Genomic DNA, 19,091 nt, shown 5'->3' with positions numbered 1-19,091 from the left:
AAACAAAATCAAATATAGAGAAACGAGACTAGATCAAAAAGGCATTACAATCAAAATATATTTTCATGTTCTCCAAGAGAAAGTAAACTGGTTACCAACAAAATCAACCAAAACCTCACAGAGGAATCAATTCAAGGGAAAATTTCTGAATTCAAAGAAAAACATTCAAAGAAAACTACCTCAGAACATTTTATCCTCTCCAAAACTAGATTTTGATCACGTTTTATGGATATGGTTAACTAATTTATCCCTCTTTAAGCCAACTGTTTAAATAAACAGAAGCATATGAAGTTACTTGCTTCTGTCTTAACTCATTTCAAACGTAAAACCAAAATCTAAAAAACCAAAAGTCTAAAGCAAATATTTCATAACTCTTGTTTCTGCTGTTCTTTTCTTTGTGAACTCTCTTTGTGTTCGGCTCCTTGATCATGTGGTTCTCCACTGTCCCCCACATAACTTGTGTCATCATCCTTGGATGGAGTCTCGTCCTGATCTCCTTTATGCCCAGTCTCCTGCTCGCTTGAATTCCCGTCATCCTCTTCGTCATAATACTCGGACTCGATCCCAAAAGTCAAATGGACCAGAGCATAATACGTATTCAAAAAGGTTTGGCGAAAGACGAAGAACTTGTCTAAAGTAAATAATCGAAAGTTGTCCAACACGGTTAAGTTTTTGAGAGCCATTTTCTTCTGCTGGGAAGGAGACGTTTCTGTCGGAGGAAAAAAAGGTGAAAAATCAACAAAAGATAGGAGTGGTCCTGGGAGCTGAAAATTTTCCCAGCCTAGATAGCAACTTACCCGGATGTAGAATCCAGTTCCTTAAAGTCTCGTTGTTCCACTCGGTCGTGTTAGTGAATATGTACATCCAACACGAGGGCGTTTCAGACACCGTGTACACCACGTGTGTGTCATTGGACGGAATGGAGATCTCTCCGCCTACTTCCACTGTATGGTTTGTTTTGTTAAACTCCACCTTTACTTGACCTTAAAAGCAAGTGCAAATCGATTCAGTATCTGAACGTGTTGGGTTTGTGCGCCCGCATTTCTTTCAATGCCATGGCTGGGTGCACAAATGCAGAAGTCGAGCGTAAGGCATGCGCAAATGGCTCAATTTGGCCGGCCGCTTGCAGATTTCCCGCGCTAAAGTTCTAATGAAATAAGACAGAGCCGCTATGACGCAAAATTCGCGCACGTAAATTAACTTAATTGAACTGTTCATAGAAATGAGCGAACTGGCTGAAGCGCGGGAAAAACCTCAATGGCCGACACATGACTGGTTCTAGTTTACGTTTGATTGGTTGATAGGCTGGCGCTAGTTTCCTAGACAAATCGTGAGGTTGGAGGAGAGGTTACACAAAACAAATGCAAACCGGATTACTTTCAAGACGTTTTGAGAATTTACCATGCAGCAGAGTCAAAGATGTGTTCAGCTCCTCGTCCACAAAATTCTCCAAAAGAAGACCAGGAAAGTCCGCCACAAAGGTAATTTCACTGAAGTTTGACTTTTCCTTCAGCTCTTTCCTGATCTGAACCAACTTCTCCCGCCATGGAGATAGTTCAGTCAGCAGGGGCTGTATCCAGGGCGTCTGTTTAAACGGTGACCACGGTGCCGTGACCATGTCCACGTTTGGATCCACCATGCGCTGTTGGAAGCGTCTGTTCATTGAGCGCCACACGTCTAGATAAATGGCAGGTTTGGTGATGTTCAGATCTTGGTGAGCCGTCAGTTTCTCAGTCATACATGTCATGTATTGTTTAATCATGTCCGGGTGTGAGTTCCAGCGTGACTGGCGCTGTTCCCTTAACCACGCCTACAAACAACAAAAAGTAATGACGATGACGTTAACGACCACGGTCACGGTCACCGTCACGATCACACCCACGGTCACGGTCACCCCAATTTCGATCATTGTCGTTGTCATGATCACACTCATGATCACGATTACGCTCACGATCACGCTCACGATTACTATCATAATAATGAGGTTTCACTTTAGTTATGTTTTAAATGATCAAAATTATGATAGGATTTGAAAACTGAGATTCTTACCGAGGGCCTTATATAGGTGACCTCTCCAGACACCTGGTCCACTACTTTGACCCTGACATGTTGAGTGCTCCAGGAATGCACCATCATGTCCCATGAATATCCATACAGTCCCTGGGTCCATGCATTGTAACCCTGACATCAAATGACATGAAATAAAATAAGTAAGAGTTGGCACTTTTGTAAAATGGCTCACAAGGTCTCTATCAAATGATAATGAATATATGAAAATCATATACGTGACCTGTGGATAAAGGAGTGAATAGGAAAGTGATCTTTGCAGTAATGAACACCACTTACGCAGTAACAAGGCTTCTTAGCTCAGTTGGTAGAGCACTGCATGAGTGCTTATTTTCACTTCTGCATAAGTAGTATTCAAGATCACCTTCATATTCAATAATAATAATAATAATAATAATAATAATAATTATAAATGCTTTATTTAACCCTTTAACTCCCAAGATCTGATTGTTAATTCTCTCCTGTAGCTGCTAAACATTTCCTTATAAATTAGTTATGAGAACTTGGTGCTAGATCAAGATAGCGGCTTCTACCTGATAAGTTTGAATATTCTCATTGCCTGTTTGCAGAATAATGTATGGATATTATAGAGAGAAGTTTCATGTTAATCACTTCTAGGAGTTAAAGGGTTAAACTGAAAAAAACCGATCAGCTAATTCATCATGAACTGGTGATCAGTACATAAAAAATACTATTCAAGGTCTCTATCATTTAGGTCTTTAACTCCCAAGATCCACATATGAATTCTCTATACCATCTCCATATGTTGCATGTGATTCTAGTTCTGAGAATTTGAAGACAAATCATCCAATATCTCCTTGCTGATGTTTTTCTTTCTTCTCGTTATCTTTTTACTTGAAATTGTATAGATATTGTAAGGAGAAATTCCTTGGTGATCACAACTGGGGGTGAAAGGGTTGAAAAGTTGCATAACATACAACAATGCTGAATTGTGTATGTTCTCTTACCTTTGTAACAAAGTGTGAATATGGAAGAAAGAGCTGGACTCCTATATAAACAAGAGTGATAAGCACAAACGCCTTCTGTTTAAATGTTGCCTTTTTACTTTTCTTTGAAGGCTTCTGTTCACTGCTTTGTTCTTTGCCATTTGCTGTACTTTTGACTGATTCCTGATACACACAATGTGCACTAACTTGAGGTTCTTCTTTGGAAGGTAAAATCATGTTCATGAAGGTGGGCATGCATGAAAAGAGCTTCTTGGGCCAGTCATAAGCACAAAACAAGAACAAAGTGGCCAACATGGTGTATGGAAACATACCAATGTGAAACATCTGAGAGTTCATTCCATGGAACATGGCTCCAAAGAAGATTCCAATGGGGCGTGTCTTGTCGAAAATTAGAAGAAAGCCTTCTGACAAGTCAAAGAACAGTCCTCCAAGATGGACAAGGTAAAGGTCAATAGCTTCATTGTCAAGGAAAGAACGGAATGGATCAAACACCCATTGGCGTGAGAGACCTGTCATAGAATACCCAGTCATCCAATCCATGTCAATTTTCTTCAAACCAGCGTAAAAATACACCAGAAATACCTACCAAGCAGAAAGATATGTGTTTACTATCCTCAAATCTAATTTCACACAGTCAAATTTATTTGACATTAATGATTAAGAAAACATAATTTTTGGTTATTGTTATAACCTTGAACTCTCTACACCCAAACATCAGTATGCATATTCTCGATACTGTTTTCCAAACATTTCCTAAGGTGCTGATGAGGAGAATTTGTTTATCAATCAAGAGAATATTTGTGATGCAGGGGTTATACTGTTGGGTAAGTGATTAAGTGATTAACAGGAAACTTCTCCCTATAATATCCATACATTATTCTGCAAACAGGCAATGAGAATATTCAAACTTATCAGGTAGAAGCTGCTATCTTGATCTAGCACCAAGTTCTCATAACTTATTTATAAGGAAATGTTTAGCAGCTATTTGTGATGCAGGGGTTATACTGTTGGGAAAAATAGGATGCTAGTCACTCTTAGCAATTAAAGGGTTGATAAAGTTTGTGAAGATTTAGGAGTGTGTTTCACTACAACTTTAACTCCCAAGATCTGATTGTTAATTCTCTCCTCATGCTGCTACACATTTTCTTGTTAATTAGTAACAAGAATTTAGCGCTAGATCGAGATAACTTTTACGTGATAAGTTTGAGTATTCTAATCAAATGTTTGCCAGATGGATATCAAATGTACGATGTATAATGTATGGATATCAAAGGGAAAAGTTACAAGTTCATTATTTCTAGGGGTAAAAGGGTTAGTTTTTGGCTGAGCTTGTCAAAGTGAAGGACCTGGCTGAGATATCACAGCAATCTATCTGCTGTTCATACAAACCTTATTGCAGGGGGATTATCAAAAGGAGGCAGTGTTGTTGACAGTTTTTTTTTCAGATGTGCCTCGCAAACCATATGAGGAAAACAGTGAGTTTTCACTTGAATATTCTAGTTTTGAAAGCTTCAATCTGCCATGTTTGTACCATTTATAATCATGGTAATTGAGCTGAGTGGAGTGCAATTTGGGCTGAAATCATACGTGTGATTTCAAAATCGAGTGAGCACACAGTACAAGTTCAATTTGAAATCACAAGTATGATTTCAGACTAAAATTGCATGGTACAAGGTTCAATTACCACTTTATTACATCCATTTTGAAATCGCCCAAGTACAGGACTTGGTCAGTTCAAATATTTCATTGATGTAGTACTGAGCTAGTTTGAAATTAAATTCATCCATTTTTTGGGGGGGAAAAACAAGAGTTTTGGAAACAAAGGTTGCAAAATTTGCCACATGATACTCTTTGTCTTTCATTTTCCTGCAATACATTGGTTACTTTAAACAAGCCTTTAAATCTGATTGGTTGTTTTGTTTTCAGTGTAGCCTCCTCATTTGCTGGGAAAATGATGCGATTTAAAGCAAAAAATGGTGCAATTCGTGAATAAATCGCACCAATTAGAGCCAATCAGATTACAGGGACCACCAGTGATTTCAAAATGGGTGTAATAAAACCTTTTAACTCCTATGTGTGACTAGCAGCTAATCTCTCCTTACATTATCACTGCTGAATAAAACATTAAGATCAACAGAATAAAGGAAATGATCACCTGCTAAAGGGGCTCTCTGATATTAAATAAATTCTCCTTGTTAACAACTTAGGATATCTATAAAGAACAGTATGGAGAATATGCACACTCATCTGATGTTTAGCTGTTAAGAGTTTAGCTTGTAAATACCTTGGACTTGAACTATACATTGTATATGATAAGTATAGTTATAATCCTTAGAACATGGGCTATAAAAAAACTAATTTACCTGAAAACGCAGCAAAACATAGTTCCACTTTGGAACATGGGAATTCTTTATCGTGGGATTTAAAATCCCATCCACAGACCTGAAAAAAATGAAGTGATGAGTAACAGGAATGAAAATATTTTAAAAAAAGTAACCATTTCATTTATCATTGAATGAAAAAAAAAACCACCAAATCAGAATTCACCAGTGTATCTTATGCGTCAATCAATTCAAAGCTTCAACATTCCGCAGCAAAACTCTCCCTGATTTATCTCAAGTCTCCCTGCAGGTGGGCAGAGAAACTTGCATCTTGCTGTGCAAATAAAGAGGAAGCCTGCTCACAAACTTCCACATACTTCAATTTCCATGAGGCATGCTGACAGATGAACAAATTGTTCATTTTAGCAAAACAGGATTGAAACTTACCAGTAACAGTTAGCATTGCTTAGCAGAAGCATCACTGAAAATAATCCATACAGATATGAATGGTTATTCCAACGCGACTTCTCCAGCAGGAATATATACCAGTAGGTTATCAAGAAGGACAAGCAGCTTAAACGAAACATAAATCCCAAGAAAATTCCACAAGCTCCCAGGAACATAATAAGGTAAACAACATGCATCCAGTCAACTGGTAGAGGTTTGATGAAGTTGAACAGTGGAAAGTGGCAGGTGTCTCCTCCAAAGTGTGCCTCAATGAATAACATGCTGCGCTCTTGAGGAATGTCAACCATCATGAGCAATCCTGGAGAACAAGATCTCATTAGTAATTCTCCTTACTGTCTGCCATACAATTCTCATAATATTAGTTCTGACAATTTAGTATTGGATCAACTAATAATCCCCTAATTGATATTTTTCTTTATTCTAATAACTTGTCTTCTTAATACTGTATTGATATTGTAGGGGGAAATTCTATCTTGGTCACCTATGGGAGCTAATTTGAGCAAACATTAGGAATAGTGATAAGCATCTAATTTCTCCCAAAAGTGTCAACCCTTAATCAAACATTCAGGTCATGAGAATGAAAGAAATGATCACCGCCTAAAGGAGGACTTTTGATTGTTAAACAAATTCTCCTCATCAGTACTTAAGGAAATGTGTAAGAACAGTATGGAGAACAAGAAAACTGATGTTCACATTTAAGGGTTAACTGGCTGAGAACCAGGTTATGTAAAATATTATTTGAATATAAAATATGATCAGTAAAAACTAAACATACCAAATGCAATTCTCAACACAGCAAGATTGGATGGATCAGCTGGTGACAGCATAAACATCAAGAACTTATTCCACAAGCTTGGTTTCTCCTGCACAGCTGAACGAGGATTCTTTTCTTCTGCTACTGCGACTACTTTACCCATCCTGAAAAACTATGATTTATTAAGATAAATTTATGTCTATTCACATTATTGTTTGAAACACATCAGCCTGGCTTTATTAAGATATCATTTATGCTGGAAGTTTGAAGAGCATGAAAGATGCTCTTTAGAAATTCTCCTTGCTGTCTGCCATACCCTATCCTATGATATTACTTTGGAGAATTTGGTATTGGATCATATCCTAATTAATCATTTACGTAATCCTCATCACTTATCTACTTGATATTATTTTGATTTGATTGTATTGAGAAATTAAGTCCTGGTAACTCAAGGGTTCCCACGATTATTTGGACTTCTTCTCAACAACGTATGGAAGATGAGTATACAGCCTTCAAAATGTACTTTTTGGGTCACAATCAGTTATCACCTTTATTCACAATGGAAGACATCTACATCTGCAAGTTAAAATCATGTTTCTTTTCTTATCTTATCCTTTTTTCCCCTTAATTTAATTAAAACATTTCTCAGAAAAGAACTTTGACCACTGTGTTTTAAGTCTCCTCTCAAAACATAAAAAAACATTTGAAATCAAAATGCGCTTTGAATTAAATGAAAAAAAAAGAGTTTATCGACAATTAATTCAATATTCACGACATTAAATTGAGATTTTAAAAATTAATCGCGCTTGAATGAATTGCCTACTCGTATACGTTACAGCTTCATTAAAGAGTAATGCAAAAATTGGATCGAAAATATTACCTTTTGACTTTTGAGTAGAGATTTCACACGCAAAAGTTACTGCTAACACAACGATCAAACGAACAATTTAGCCTCTTAAGTTTACAAATTGAAGAAGGTGCTTGGATTAGAAGACTTACGTTCAAAATATTATTCGTGCGGCGTCAATTTTAGGGTTGATACTCAATCAACAAGTCTGACGCGCTAAAAAATCAAAGATAATCGCTCAAAATAGTCTCAAATGACTTACCTTGTCCAAAGGTACCGTGCCGTAGGGATGTCTGATTCAAAGAAGCTCTATCTTTCAGCTAAATCAACTCTAATCCAATGAAAACAGCAGGGCTGTGACATTCAGCTGTCTATTTTTCTTTCATGAAACGCCCTTTTTATGATATTAAAACATCTGTCCAAGCATTATCAATAGTTTGCAAGGGCGCCATTTCCAACTTAAAAAAACTAGTTTCCAGTGTCTCTCGGATTAAAAGGATTAAAAGCTTAATTTTTCTTACAAAATTTTAGCAAAATTCTTAACCCTAGTGCCTTACAAATAAAGCAATAAGTTTAATTCATTTATTTGCTTTCATTTACTCGGTTTCCCTCCCATTGTGAGGCAGAATTTATTCTGTTCAAGCCTTATTTTGTGAAGTATCTTTCATTTAAGCGTACACAGCACACTAACTTGTAGAAAAAAACAATATGGCGGCCGTGTCACAGTACTGGTCGAGACACAAGAAAAAGTCTCCCCACGCGTGGTTTAAAGGCTGTATATTCCAGCATATATGGCGAGAAAAACAACATAGCTTTGCTTTAGGTGAGTGTAACTAATTTTTTGCCTCTTTGAGTAGCTTTGTATTGGGAAAATTTTCTCGCCGTGAAATTGTTGTTACATTGTATTCATTTGTGTTGTGCCACAAATCACACGTGGTTACCGTGAAATCTGCAACGATGGAGGCTTTGATCAAGTGCATCGTTAGACAGAAAGAAAACATAATAAGTGAAGAAACGTCCCATAGCTGAATGAGATTTGAAAACGGGATAGATTTTTTAAGAGAAATGCAAGATGATGTTTTGTTGAATTGCGAATTATAGTTAATGTTGAGAAAGGTTCTTTCCCCATTGATTGAGGTTTCACGAGCCAAGTATGGTTTAAAATATGCTTCTTTGAGACAATGTGTTTTGTTGTAGTGCAATTTTATTCTTGGTTTTAATATTCTTCCCCTTAACTTTGGGAATGGTAAACGTAATATTTTAGTTTTGAAAGAAGGAAGGAATTAAACCAAATTGTAGCTTACTTTCTCTAGCATTCTTTTGTAATCAATGTTCGATAATCTGGAAACTTAAAATCTGTTTCCTGGATTAGGTCAAAATAGATCATATCGCCTGCAGCACATCACGTATCTCACAAGAATGCTGCTGGACTGTTTACTGAGCCATAGATTTGATGAAGCCCTGGAGTGTCTTGTTGGATTATGTGGATTTTGTAGAAGAATACCTGAGCTGTTTTGGCGAGTGAGTTGCAACATATTCTATATATTAGTTTAACCCTTTAATTCCCATGAGTGACCAAGATAGAATTTCTCCTGGCTATATCTATACAATAACATGCAGACAAGTGATGAGAATAAAGAAAAATATCAATTATGGGATTACTAACTGATCCAATACCAAATTCTCCAAACCAACATAATGAGAATTATTTAGCAGACAGTAAAGAGGATTGCTAATGAGATCTTGGGAGTTACAAGGATAAGTCTGTATTCAAGCCAAGTGACCCATCCAGCTGGAGTTTATCCTGGTTTCAATGACTTGAAATGACTAGGAGAAGTAGGACACTCCCCTGGATGGGATGCCAGCCCATTACAGGGTAACCCCCCCAGCATTTCATCAGGTGTCTATGACAGTTCACTAGTACCCATATATACACCTGGGTGGAGAGAGGCATGGGGAGTAAAGTGTCTTGTCCAAAAACACAACACAATGACCTAGCCATGTCTTGCAGCCAGACTCTCTACAGGGATTCCAGTGCACTGACCATCAGGAGTCTTTGTCCACTGTGTCTCTCACATTTTTTAAGTAGTTTTCTGGAAAAAGAAAAAAAACTTGGCCAATTTGGGTGAAAAATTTGTTTTTCTAGTTAGTGACCAGTTACCATTTCTTGGACCCAAGTCTCTTTGCTGTGGCATCCAGGCATCCATCATGTCTTTTACCATATGCTTTTGACGGTTTTGTTTTTCTCTCTAAAATATTGAATTGTGATTGGATCAGTGGGCAAAGTAAAAAATTGGAACACTGAAGGAGATTGTTTGTCTAAGTTGTAGGACTCTGTGTAATCTGTAACCTCAACCATTTGTCAAAATTTTCCTTACAATTTAGGGACCAGTTATAATCCAATAGGGGAAGGGGTAGTTTTTTATGTCTGTGAGGGGGAGGGCTTCATCAGTCCCTCCCTTCCCCCACTCACACACATAATGACTGGTCTCCAGTTAAATATAACAGCAGAAAACAAGAAACTTTGCTTGACACTATTTTATTCTCCATTTGTGCTGTCCTCTAAAAAGCTAGAATTAGCTATTGGAAAAACTTTTTAATAAAGGGGACAGTTTCTAAAGAAACTGTGGTGCTGTATTGGCAGGAGAGTATAACAGGGTAATTTTACATTAGTATTATCAACTGAGTTGATAACATAAATTGGCTACTGTTAAGAATTAAAAGGCTGATGTTTTGAACATTAGCAATTCTTCAGAGCACCGATGAAGGATTAATGCATGAAATATCAGCTTTTAAACTCTTTACAATGGCCGGTTTACATCATCAACTTAGCTGATAATACTAAACTACCCCACTTAGTTTTTTTTCTCTCAGTTTCATTTTGCAAGAGGGTAGATAAATAGTATTAAGCACTTAAAATGTTAAGGAGTTTTAAACAGGATTTTGTCTTTTTCCTAGCTTGTTTGCACAGTGAAATATATCTTGTGAATTTTTTTGTTTTCAGACAGGATCCGAAGTTCTGAAAAACCGTCCGGGAAGCCACATGCACATGATGCAATTCTTAAAAAACATGTTTGTAATTTGTGTACCATTTAAAACCGAACTTCTGCTGGATCTTGCTATGTACTTGGTGAAACACAATAATGATATTACAGAAGCACAAGAACTTCTTACATCAAAACTTTCTCAAAAGCCATTCATGTCAAGCCCTGTTCTTCAAGCTTATGCTGGACTCTTTGCATATATTCAATGGAAGAAATGCAAACACAATATTGACAATAGATATTTAGAAAACGATGATCACAGTGATATGGACTTAACAGGAGGTGATAATAGGACTTATGCTGATCTGAAACGTCAAATGGATTTTCATGGGAAGAAGGCTCTGGTTTTTTTCGTCAACTTAGTCGAACATTGCGGTGTGTGGGACATCTTTATTACAAGACAAGTAGAGATGTTAAAATATTATGACATGGCTGATGAAGCAAAAAGTATCCTAGTGAAGTACAAGGACAAAAATCCTGAAAACCCTAATTCACATCGGTAAGACATTGATAAAAATCTAACCCTTTAACTCCCAAGATCTGATTATTAATTCTCCACTCTAGCTGCTACAAATTTCCTTGTAAATTAAATAGGAGAATTTGGTGTTAGATCAAGATAATAACTTCTATCTGATAAGTTTGAGTATTCTCATAATCTGTTTGCTGGATGATGTATCTATGTGAAAGGGAGAAGTTACATGTTTATCATTTTTGGGAGTTATAGGGTTAAGTAAAACAAAACATTTTCTTGTTAATATTATAACTTTCTCCTTGATATTTTTCTGCTTGATGTGGCACTCCTAGAATTTAAAGGGTTTTTATGACACAAATGTTTCCTAATATATTACATAAAATGGTTTTTCCTGATACATTGAAAGCTTTCAAATGATACCTGAATTTCCAGCCAAGGCAACATGACCGTTTTTCCATCTTGGACAATTTTCTGTTTTAACTCTGGTGGGTGTGTGACTCTGACGATGATTTCCACTCACTTTGTCAAAACGTAAGACACCATTACTTACAACAATCCTTTTCACCTTTACACTAAGCCCAGATAGTCAGGCCACAAAATCAAATGAGGCCTGTATCTGTTGATGATAAATATTTTGCAATAAATATTCATACTTTGTATTCTTCCCTAGTGATTTTATAGAGATATCTATATGTTTTTGAACTAATTTTTGTATATATTTAGAACTGTAGATGATAAATGTTTTGTGATTGATATTAATACTCTTCACTCTTCTTTGTTATTTTACGATTACTTGGTTGAATCTTTAGCACAGAGGACCACTAGTTTATCATTTACACTGTCATGTGTTACCCTCTCCAATTTAAGTTGTTACTTACCTACTTACTTACCCAGAGGTAAGTAAGAAGTAGAGTATTTGGATGTCTTATTGCATAAATCCATGTAGTAATAATTTTCAATGTTTTCACTTTTCATTTTTAATAGGTACTTATATTATTTTCTGAAGAATGAATGTGCCAGTAAGGAAGAACTATGTGCAGTTCTTGAAGATTTGCTGAATGTTGATCCAACAAGTGAATTGAGCAAGGATTATATCAAGCTTGCTAAACACAAGAATGGTAAAAGATTTTAACACTTTACTCCCTAACATCAGAATGCATATTCTCCCTGCTGACATGGAGAATTTATAGCTTCTTTGGTTGGTGATCATTTCCTTCATTCTCACAACTTTACTGTTTGATTCAGGGGTGATATTGTAAGGAGAAATTAGATGTTAGTCACTCTTGGGGGTTGAAGGGTCAATGTGTGTCCAGAAAAACAAAAAAATTAACCAGGCCAAAACCAACAATTTTTTTACAGCACAAGCTACTTAACCCTGTGATCCCTAAGAGTGACCAACATCTACTTTCTCCTCACAATATCATGCCTGAATCACATATTAAGGTCATGAGAATGAAGGAAATGATCGCCATGTAGAGAAGGTCTTGATTGCTAAACAAATTCTCCTTATCAGCTTGTGAGGAAATGTCGAGAGAACCCTATGGAGAATATGGATGATGATCTCAGGGTTTAAACGATTAAAACGTTTCAGTCCAGGTTTGATTCTCTAACTGTTGTTAAATTTTGGATGGTAAGCTCTCACTGTTGAGATTTCAAAGGGCCACTCATGTGATATTCTTTCCTTTGAATATACTGACGCATTGTCAAACAACAGTTCATTTAAATTGGTTTTTTTTGTGCTCTGTTTTTTTACAGATCAGTCAAATGGACTCGTAGATATTTTAGGAGCGCTTTTCGTAAAGCTCGACCATGCAGCATGTCAATTTTGTGTCACAGCCTGGAAGAAACTTGCGGCTGCTCTCACTCAGTTCTGCGCGGCTCATGACACGAGAGAATTGAAGATATTTTGGGACGAGAGAGCTGATTGGTGGCCACAATTTCACTTCCGTCTCAGTCTCGTTCCTAACAAGGATCACGTGTCTGAACTGGAATGGAAACTGACTCGTCATAAGGCAGAGGCTGCCAAGTTGCTCCTTGGACAAGGTGCGTGTTTTGTGTTAGCACATACAAGCGTTTTATCGTGCGTTTCATAATCATTCTTGTCTAGAATTAGGGGAAAATCTTACCGACAGAAAAACACTACAATCCTATAAACTAAACTACCTTATTAAACAACGAGTAATAATCTTGATAAAGAGCGACTCCTAAACGCAGTACAGTACTTATCGTTAATAAACGTAAGTAAGCCCACCACAGTCTGTATCTTAAACAATCGGTCACTCCTGACAACAACAAGGTGGAAACTTAGTTACTATTCCCGGACTATGTACTTTTTTACCTAAAAGTCGTGCGCTGATTATGTTCCAATTCTTTTCTTTTGGTCGTGTGACAAGTTCCTTCTTCTGCTCCTTTTCTTTCTCCAATTCTCCTTGGTTCCGTCCTTATTCTTCCTCTTCTTCCTCTTCATCGTTATCACAATCATCTTCCTCTTCTTCTTCTGTTTCTTCTTCTGTTTCTGTTTCTTCTTCTTCTTCTTCCTCTTGATCGTCATCGTAATAACAGTCTTCCTCTTCATCGTCATCGCAGTAATCTTCTTCATCATCTTCTTCTTCTTCTTCTTCTTCCTCTTGATCGTCATCGTAATAACAATCTTCCTCTTCATCGTCATCGCAGTAATAATTTTCTTCATCATCATCTTCTTCTTCCTCTTCGTCGTCATCATAATAATCATCTTCCTCTTCTGTTTCTTCTTCTGTTTCTGTTTCTTCTTCTTCTTCTTCCTTTTGATCGTCATCGTAATAACAGTCTTCCTCTTCATCGTCATCGCAGTAATCTTCTTCATCATCTTCTTCTTCTTCTTCCTCTTGATCGTCATCGTAATAACAATCTTCCTCTTCATCGTCATCGCAGTAATAATCTTCTTCATCACCATCTTCCTCTTCTTCTGTTTCTTCTGTTTCTGTTCTGATCGTCATCGTAATAACAGTCTTCCTCTTCATCGTCATCGCAGTAATCTTCATCATCTTCTTCTTCTTCCTCTTGATCGTCATCGTAATAACAATCTTCCTCTTCATCGTCATCGCAGTAATAATCTTCTTCATCATCATCTTCTTCTGTTTCTTCTTCTGTTTCTGTTTCTTCTTCTTCTTCTTCCTCTTGATCGTCATCATAATAACAGTCTTCCTCTTCATCGTCATCGCAGTAATCTTCTTCATCATCTTCTTCTTCCTCTTGATCGTCATCGTAATAACAATCTTCCTCTTCATCGTCATCGCAGTAATAATCTTCATCATCATCTTCCTCTTCTTCTGTTTCTTCTTCTGTTTCTGTTTCTTCTTCTTCTTCTTCCTCTTCATCGTCATCATAATAATCATCTTCCTCTTCTTCTGTTTCTTCTTCTGTTTCTGTTTCTTCTTCTTCTTCCTCTTGATCGTCATCGTAATAACAATCTTCCTCTTCATCGTCATCGCAGTAATCTTCATCATCTTCTTCTTCTTCTTCCTCTTGGTCGTCATCGTAATAACAATCTTCATCGTCATCGCAGTAATAATAATCTTCTTCTTCTCCTTCTCCTTCTTCTTCTTCCTCTCCCTCCTCTTCATCGTCATCGTAATAATAATCTTCCTCTTCATCGTCATTGTAGTAATAATCTTTTTCTTCTCCTTCTTCTTTTTCTGACAAAGAAAGAAGTAAAGGATCATGATCAAGTGCTTCTTCGTACTGATCCGACGTAAACTTACTACTTTTTTGTCTTCTCTAGAATGGTGCCGTTTCATTTTCTGGAAAAGATCGAAAGCTTTCACTTCTTCCACTTTCCAATTCATTGTAGACTTGCTTGAGATATAGAAGTCGACTTTGTGTGCCTTGAATGGCCTCCTCGAGGTTGCGCTATAGTCAGGAACTGTGACGTGTTTTGTCGAAATAATAGCAGTTGAAGTCCACTCCGGCTATGACACAGCACTTGTTAGACTCGTGTAATCTTGCTATGATTATCTTGGTAAGATATGAAAATTATCTTACGCTTTGTAGATATGTGTCGCAGGTGAACAACGCAAATACGATCCTTTATAGTCCGTCTGTCTGGCACTGCTCCACTTCTCAGAACTCTTGTTTCATTTTTAGGGATTATCTCTTTGAGAACTGTATCGAGGTTCACAGGTGATGGATCGACTTTCTCAAATGCGCTTTTTTTATAGATCACCCTCGCCTCTTGCCCGTTTGCAGCCTCCATGTAGTTGTAATCTTTCTGAGGTATCCCGGTGTCTTCGAAGAATCCGTCGATGCTCTTTATGGTCTCGTGTAGTATCATAACGTCCGGGTCGACGTAGCTAATCACACTCTCTAATATTTGTTTTCGAGCCTCTGCCATTCCTGCTCGGCCTGACCCGTTTATGTTCCAGCTGAGCACGGTTAAAGTCAAACTTTTGTCTTCAACGCCACGAGCAAGTTGAATATTTTCAATACCTTTAGAAAGTTGGTCAATTTCGGTTTTGAAATTCGTCTTCATTTCGTTGCAGTGATTGAAGCTTGAGATATAAAACCTTCAAAGACGAATTGTTTAGCGCAGTTGTTCTCAAATATGTCTGTCCGTATTTCGAAATACACTGCACAAATGCTATCACTAATACAAAACCAGGTCTCAACCTTCGGTCAACCAAGCTATGGTAATTTTTACCGTTTAGCTTACTTATTCTCTTAAATTTACTTCACTCGAGCTCTTTGTGCTCCCTTTTGGTGATAAGGCGCTTGCGAATGGATTGACGAATTCTCAGCGTCGCTGCGTCACATGTTTTAAATGAATAACTAATCTTCCAACTGCATCATAACAGCATGGGTTGTTATATCAATTGTCGATATATTTTTAGAATCTTCCCGGTGACTGGGTCACATTTAACATGCATTTCGAGTGCGTTAAACGATTTTGTGATGTGTAACCAATGGTTTTTAATCTCTTAGTTCTTGGTAGTTACCTCACTGCTACTTGTAGTTTGATATGCCACAAAACCAGAGTAGCTGCTCTAGCAGCGATTTTTAGATACCTAATATTGTATTAAATAGCAGATTGTGCGCGGTCATCAGCATGGTCGAGTTGGTTTATGACAAAAGATTACTTCGTGAATTGATGAACTTATTCCAAGCGTGACTGACCATGTTTATGGTTTGGTGAATAAAAGTTTTCTACTTCTCAAGAAAGCTGTATTTTATTTCCTTTTTGTCGCGTAAGGGAAAACTGGACACGAGTAAAAAAACATGATAATGATTTGTAACTAGACTTTGGGATTGATAGCTAGTCTATTGAAACTCTTGCGGATATCTTTGATATGATACATTTTCTTTGATTTCAGGAAACCCTTTTACACAAGCTGTGAGGAATCAAGAACCACAGGATAGTGAATTAGAATCGTCTTTATCTCACAGTGACACAGGATTACCAAGAATAAGAAAAACAGTTAATAAAGAGCCGTGTTCACCCCGGAAAAGGAAAAATAATGACGATAGGTCCTATAAACACAAAAGAAGAGTCCTGTGTGGACAAGTATTGGAAAAATGAATTCCCAGATCCGTTTTATTACTGTTAATTGTTTTCAAGTTTTTATTCTAACGGTACGACGTGTACTGTAAACAATTTGTTAGACAATACCCAATACCCATACTTGAATAAGCTTTGTGTACGAAAAGTCTTGACTTTTCTTTACCCTACATTCGTTTCCTTTTACAAATTTCTATGAGCGTTTCACTTTTTTCGCATATTTAGCGAGACAGCCATTGTTTTTTACGTTTTCCTTAGATATTTTGCGCGGGAAATTGGCGTGCAGCCGGCTAGGAATGATGCCTTTGCGCATGCCCGACGCTTGACCGCTGTCTTGGAAACGGGTTAGTGTATCGGTACGTCGGCACTAAACTGTAGGGTTAAGCCCTACCTAAGAATACTGTAAGGATTTCACACCACTGTATGTTTTGTGAACGGCAAACAGTAAAAAATTGAGCATATGCTAGGTGCCATTTTACGTTGCTGTGGTTTGTAAAACACCACGTTTAAATAAACGACAAACCAAAATCATGAACCCTGTTTTTGCAGTTTGAACATTGAGTTATCAGTTTATCTTTTTAAAAATTTGCTAAAAACTGTCCCTATTGTAATTCTATAACAAAAAAATAAAGGTTACCAACCCATTGTTTGAGGAATAAGAAAGATGGTAATTTTTTTCCTCGTTGCATATGAACTTCGTAATGGCCTTTCTCACTAAAGAGTCTCCGTGGTTCAGTGGCATCGGAGCACAGAATCCGAAAGTCCTAGATTCGATTCTTTGAAGGGGACTCAGAAGGTTTTCTTTGCCCCGCGCTCATGAAAAGACGCAGAGGGGGTTTTTTTTTTTTCAAAATTTTTGTCAGGTCTTGCTTAAACACGAAGGCACGGTATAAAAGGAGGCTTCCCTGAGAAGGTTATGATTCATTTGTCAATCAAAGGTCGATGAGTGAACCGTATGGAGAATATGGATGATGATGTCAAGGTTTAAAAGGTTAAAACGTTTCAGTCCAGTTTTGATTCTTTAACTGTTGTTAAATTTTGGATGGTAAGCTCTCACTCTTGAGATTTCAAAGGACCACTTGTGTGATATTCGTTCCTATGATTATACTGATGCATTATCGAACAACAGTTCGTTTGAATTGGTTTCTTTGTGCTCTGTTTTTTTACAGATCAATCAAATGGACTTGTAAATATTTTAGGAGCGCTTTTTGTCAAGCACGACCATGCAGCATGTCTATTTTTTGTCACAGCCTGGAGGAAACTTGCTGCTGCTCTCACCCAGTTCTGCACGGCTCATGATACAAGGGAGTTAAAGATATTTTGGGACGAGCGAGCTGATTGGTGGCCACAATTTCACTTCCGTCTCAGTCTCGTCCCTAACAAGGATCACGTGTCTGAACTGGAATGGAAACTGACACGTTATAAGGCAGAGGCTGCCAGGTGGCTCCGTGGACAAGGTACGTGTTTTGTGTGCACATACAAGCGTTTCATTGTGCGTTTCATAATCACTCTTGTCTAGAATTTGGGGAAAATCTTACCGACAGGAAAACACTACAATCCTACAAACTCAACTACTTTATTAAACAACGAGTAATAATCTTGCTAAAGAGCGACTCCTAAACGCAGTACAGTACTTATCGTTAATAAACTTAATTAAGCCAACCACAGTCTGTATCTTAAACAGTCGGTCGCTCCCGACAACATCAACTACTACTGCTACATAACTGAGTCCTTATATCTATTCACTAAATGTTCTGGAACATTCCAGAAGCTTACAAATGAGCTATTTAGTAGTATTACGAAATAACTGCGTCACTCGATGAAATGTTCTAGAAAGTTCTATGGTACTTATGTCAATATGACTAAGTAGTCTGGAGATTTCTAGAAGCTTATATTTACAACACTAATTACTCATAACAAAATAAAGCTATGAATCCTCGGTGGTAAGCTTTAACACTATAGCTAACAAGTTACTTATTTCTTAAGATAATGTGGGATCTCGTGGAAATTGAAAATAGGCACCTGTACAAAACACAATGAAATCGTTACTGAAAATATAATTTTCATGGAGGTAAAATTAGGCAGCTAATGAAGATGATACAGTCAACGAGGCCTGTATTTAAGCAATAAATCATTAATAAAGGATGCACTCAAGGTTTTTTTTTCCTCTTCTTCTTCTTTATCTTCTTCTTCTTCTTCTTCTTCTTCTTCTTCTTCTTCATCTTCATCTTCTTCTTCATCTTCTTCTTCTTCTTCTTCTTCATCTTCTTCATCTTCTTCCTCATCTTCCTCTTCTTCATCTTCTTCTTCTTCGTCTTCTTCTTCTTCATCTTCTTCTTCTTCGTCTTCTTCTTCTTCATCTTCTTCTTCTTCATCTTCTTCTTCTTCATCTTCTTCTTCTTCATCTTCTTCTTCTTCTTCTTCTTCATCTTCTTCTTCTTCGTCTTCTTCTTCTTCATCTTCCTCTTCTTCATCTTCTTCATCTTCTTCTTCTTCTTCTTCTTCTTCATCTTCCTCTTCTTCATCTTCTTCATCTTCTTCATCTTCTACTTCTTCGTCTTCTTCTTCTTCATCTTCTTCTTCGTCTTCTTCTTCTTCGTCTTCTTCTTCTTCTTTTCCG

General features: G+C 37.2%; 2 protein-coding genes across 3 annotated transcripts; one reads left to right on the top strand and one right to left on the bottom strand.

Annotated features, from left to right (window-relative positions):
* Positions 1 to 40: 40 nt before the first annotated feature.
* Positions 41 to 7,899, bottom strand: LOC131777471 (vitamin K-dependent gamma-carboxylase). Of its 2 annotated transcripts, none has more exons than XM_059093777.2 (9): positions 7,688 to 7,899; positions 6,600 to 6,750; positions 5,804 to 6,122; positions 5,399 to 5,477; positions 3,036 to 3,617; positions 2,050 to 2,181; positions 1,402 to 1,810; positions 798 to 983; positions 41 to 709 (listed from the first exon to the last, which is right to left on the bottom strand). In XM_059093777.2, the coding sequence occupies exons 2-9, from the start codon at positions 6,739 to 6,741 to the stop codon at positions 366 to 368; spliced, it is 2,193 nt and encodes a 730-aa protein (XP_058949760.2). In that variant the 5' UTR covers positions 6,742 to 6,750; positions 7,688 to 7,899; the 3' UTR covers positions 41 to 365. The 2 variants fall into 2 exon arrangements, with proteins under 2 accessions (XP_058949760.2, XP_066023165.1); XM_066167068.1 differs by having other exon boundaries at positions 6,600 to 6,742.
* Positions 7,900 to 8,002: 103 nt separating this feature from the next.
* On the top strand, positions 8,003 to 17,134 carry LOC131777479 (TATA box-binding protein-associated factor RNA polymerase I subunit A). The gene is made up of 6 exons (XM_059093786.2): positions 8,003 to 8,248; positions 8,798 to 8,946; positions 10,430 to 10,968; positions 11,926 to 12,059; positions 12,697 to 12,984; positions 16,287 to 17,134. The coding sequence occupies exons 1-6, from the start codon at positions 8,134 to 8,136 to the stop codon at positions 16,490 to 16,492; spliced, it is 1,431 nt and encodes a 476-aa protein (XP_058949769.2). The 5' UTR covers positions 8,003 to 8,133; the 3' UTR covers positions 16,493 to 17,134.
* Positions 17,135 to 19,091: the final 1,957 nt, after the last annotated feature.

The sequence above is a fragment of the Pocillopora verrucosa genome, chromosome 5 (genome assembly GCF_036669915.1).
Source record: "Pocillopora verrucosa isolate sample1 chromosome 5, ASM3666991v2, whole genome shotgun sequence".
NCBI classification, from domain to species: Eukaryota; Metazoa; Cnidaria; class Anthozoa; order Scleractinia; family Pocilloporidae; genus Pocillopora; species Pocillopora verrucosa.
This window is presented reverse-complemented; position numbering and strand designations above follow the sequence as displayed.

Coding starts and splice junctions, on each gene's coding strand:
- LOC131777479 (XM_059093786.2), top strand. CDS start 8,134: ATGGCGGCCGTGTCACAGTACTGGTCGAGACACAAGAAAAAGTCTCCC. Junction 8,947..10,429: donor TACCTGAGCTGTTTTGGCGA/GTGAGTTGCAAC, acceptor TTTTGTTTTCAG/ACAGGATCCGAAGTTCTGAA. Junction 12,060..12,696: donor GCTTGCTAAACACAAGAATG/GTAAAAGATTTT, acceptor GTTTTTTTACAG/ATCAGTCAAATGGACTCGTA.
- LOC131777471 (XM_059093777.2), bottom strand. CDS start 6,741: ATGGGTAAAGTAGTCGCAGTAGCAGAAGAAAAGAATCCTCGTTCAGCT. Junction 2,182..3,035: donor ATTCACACTTTGTTACAAAG/GTAAGAGAACAT, acceptor ATTTGATGTCAG/GGTTACAATGCATGGACCCA. Junction 984..1,401: donor ATCTTTGACTCTGCTGCATG/GTAAATTCTCAA, acceptor CTTGCTTTTAAG/GTCAAGTAAAGGTGGAGTTT.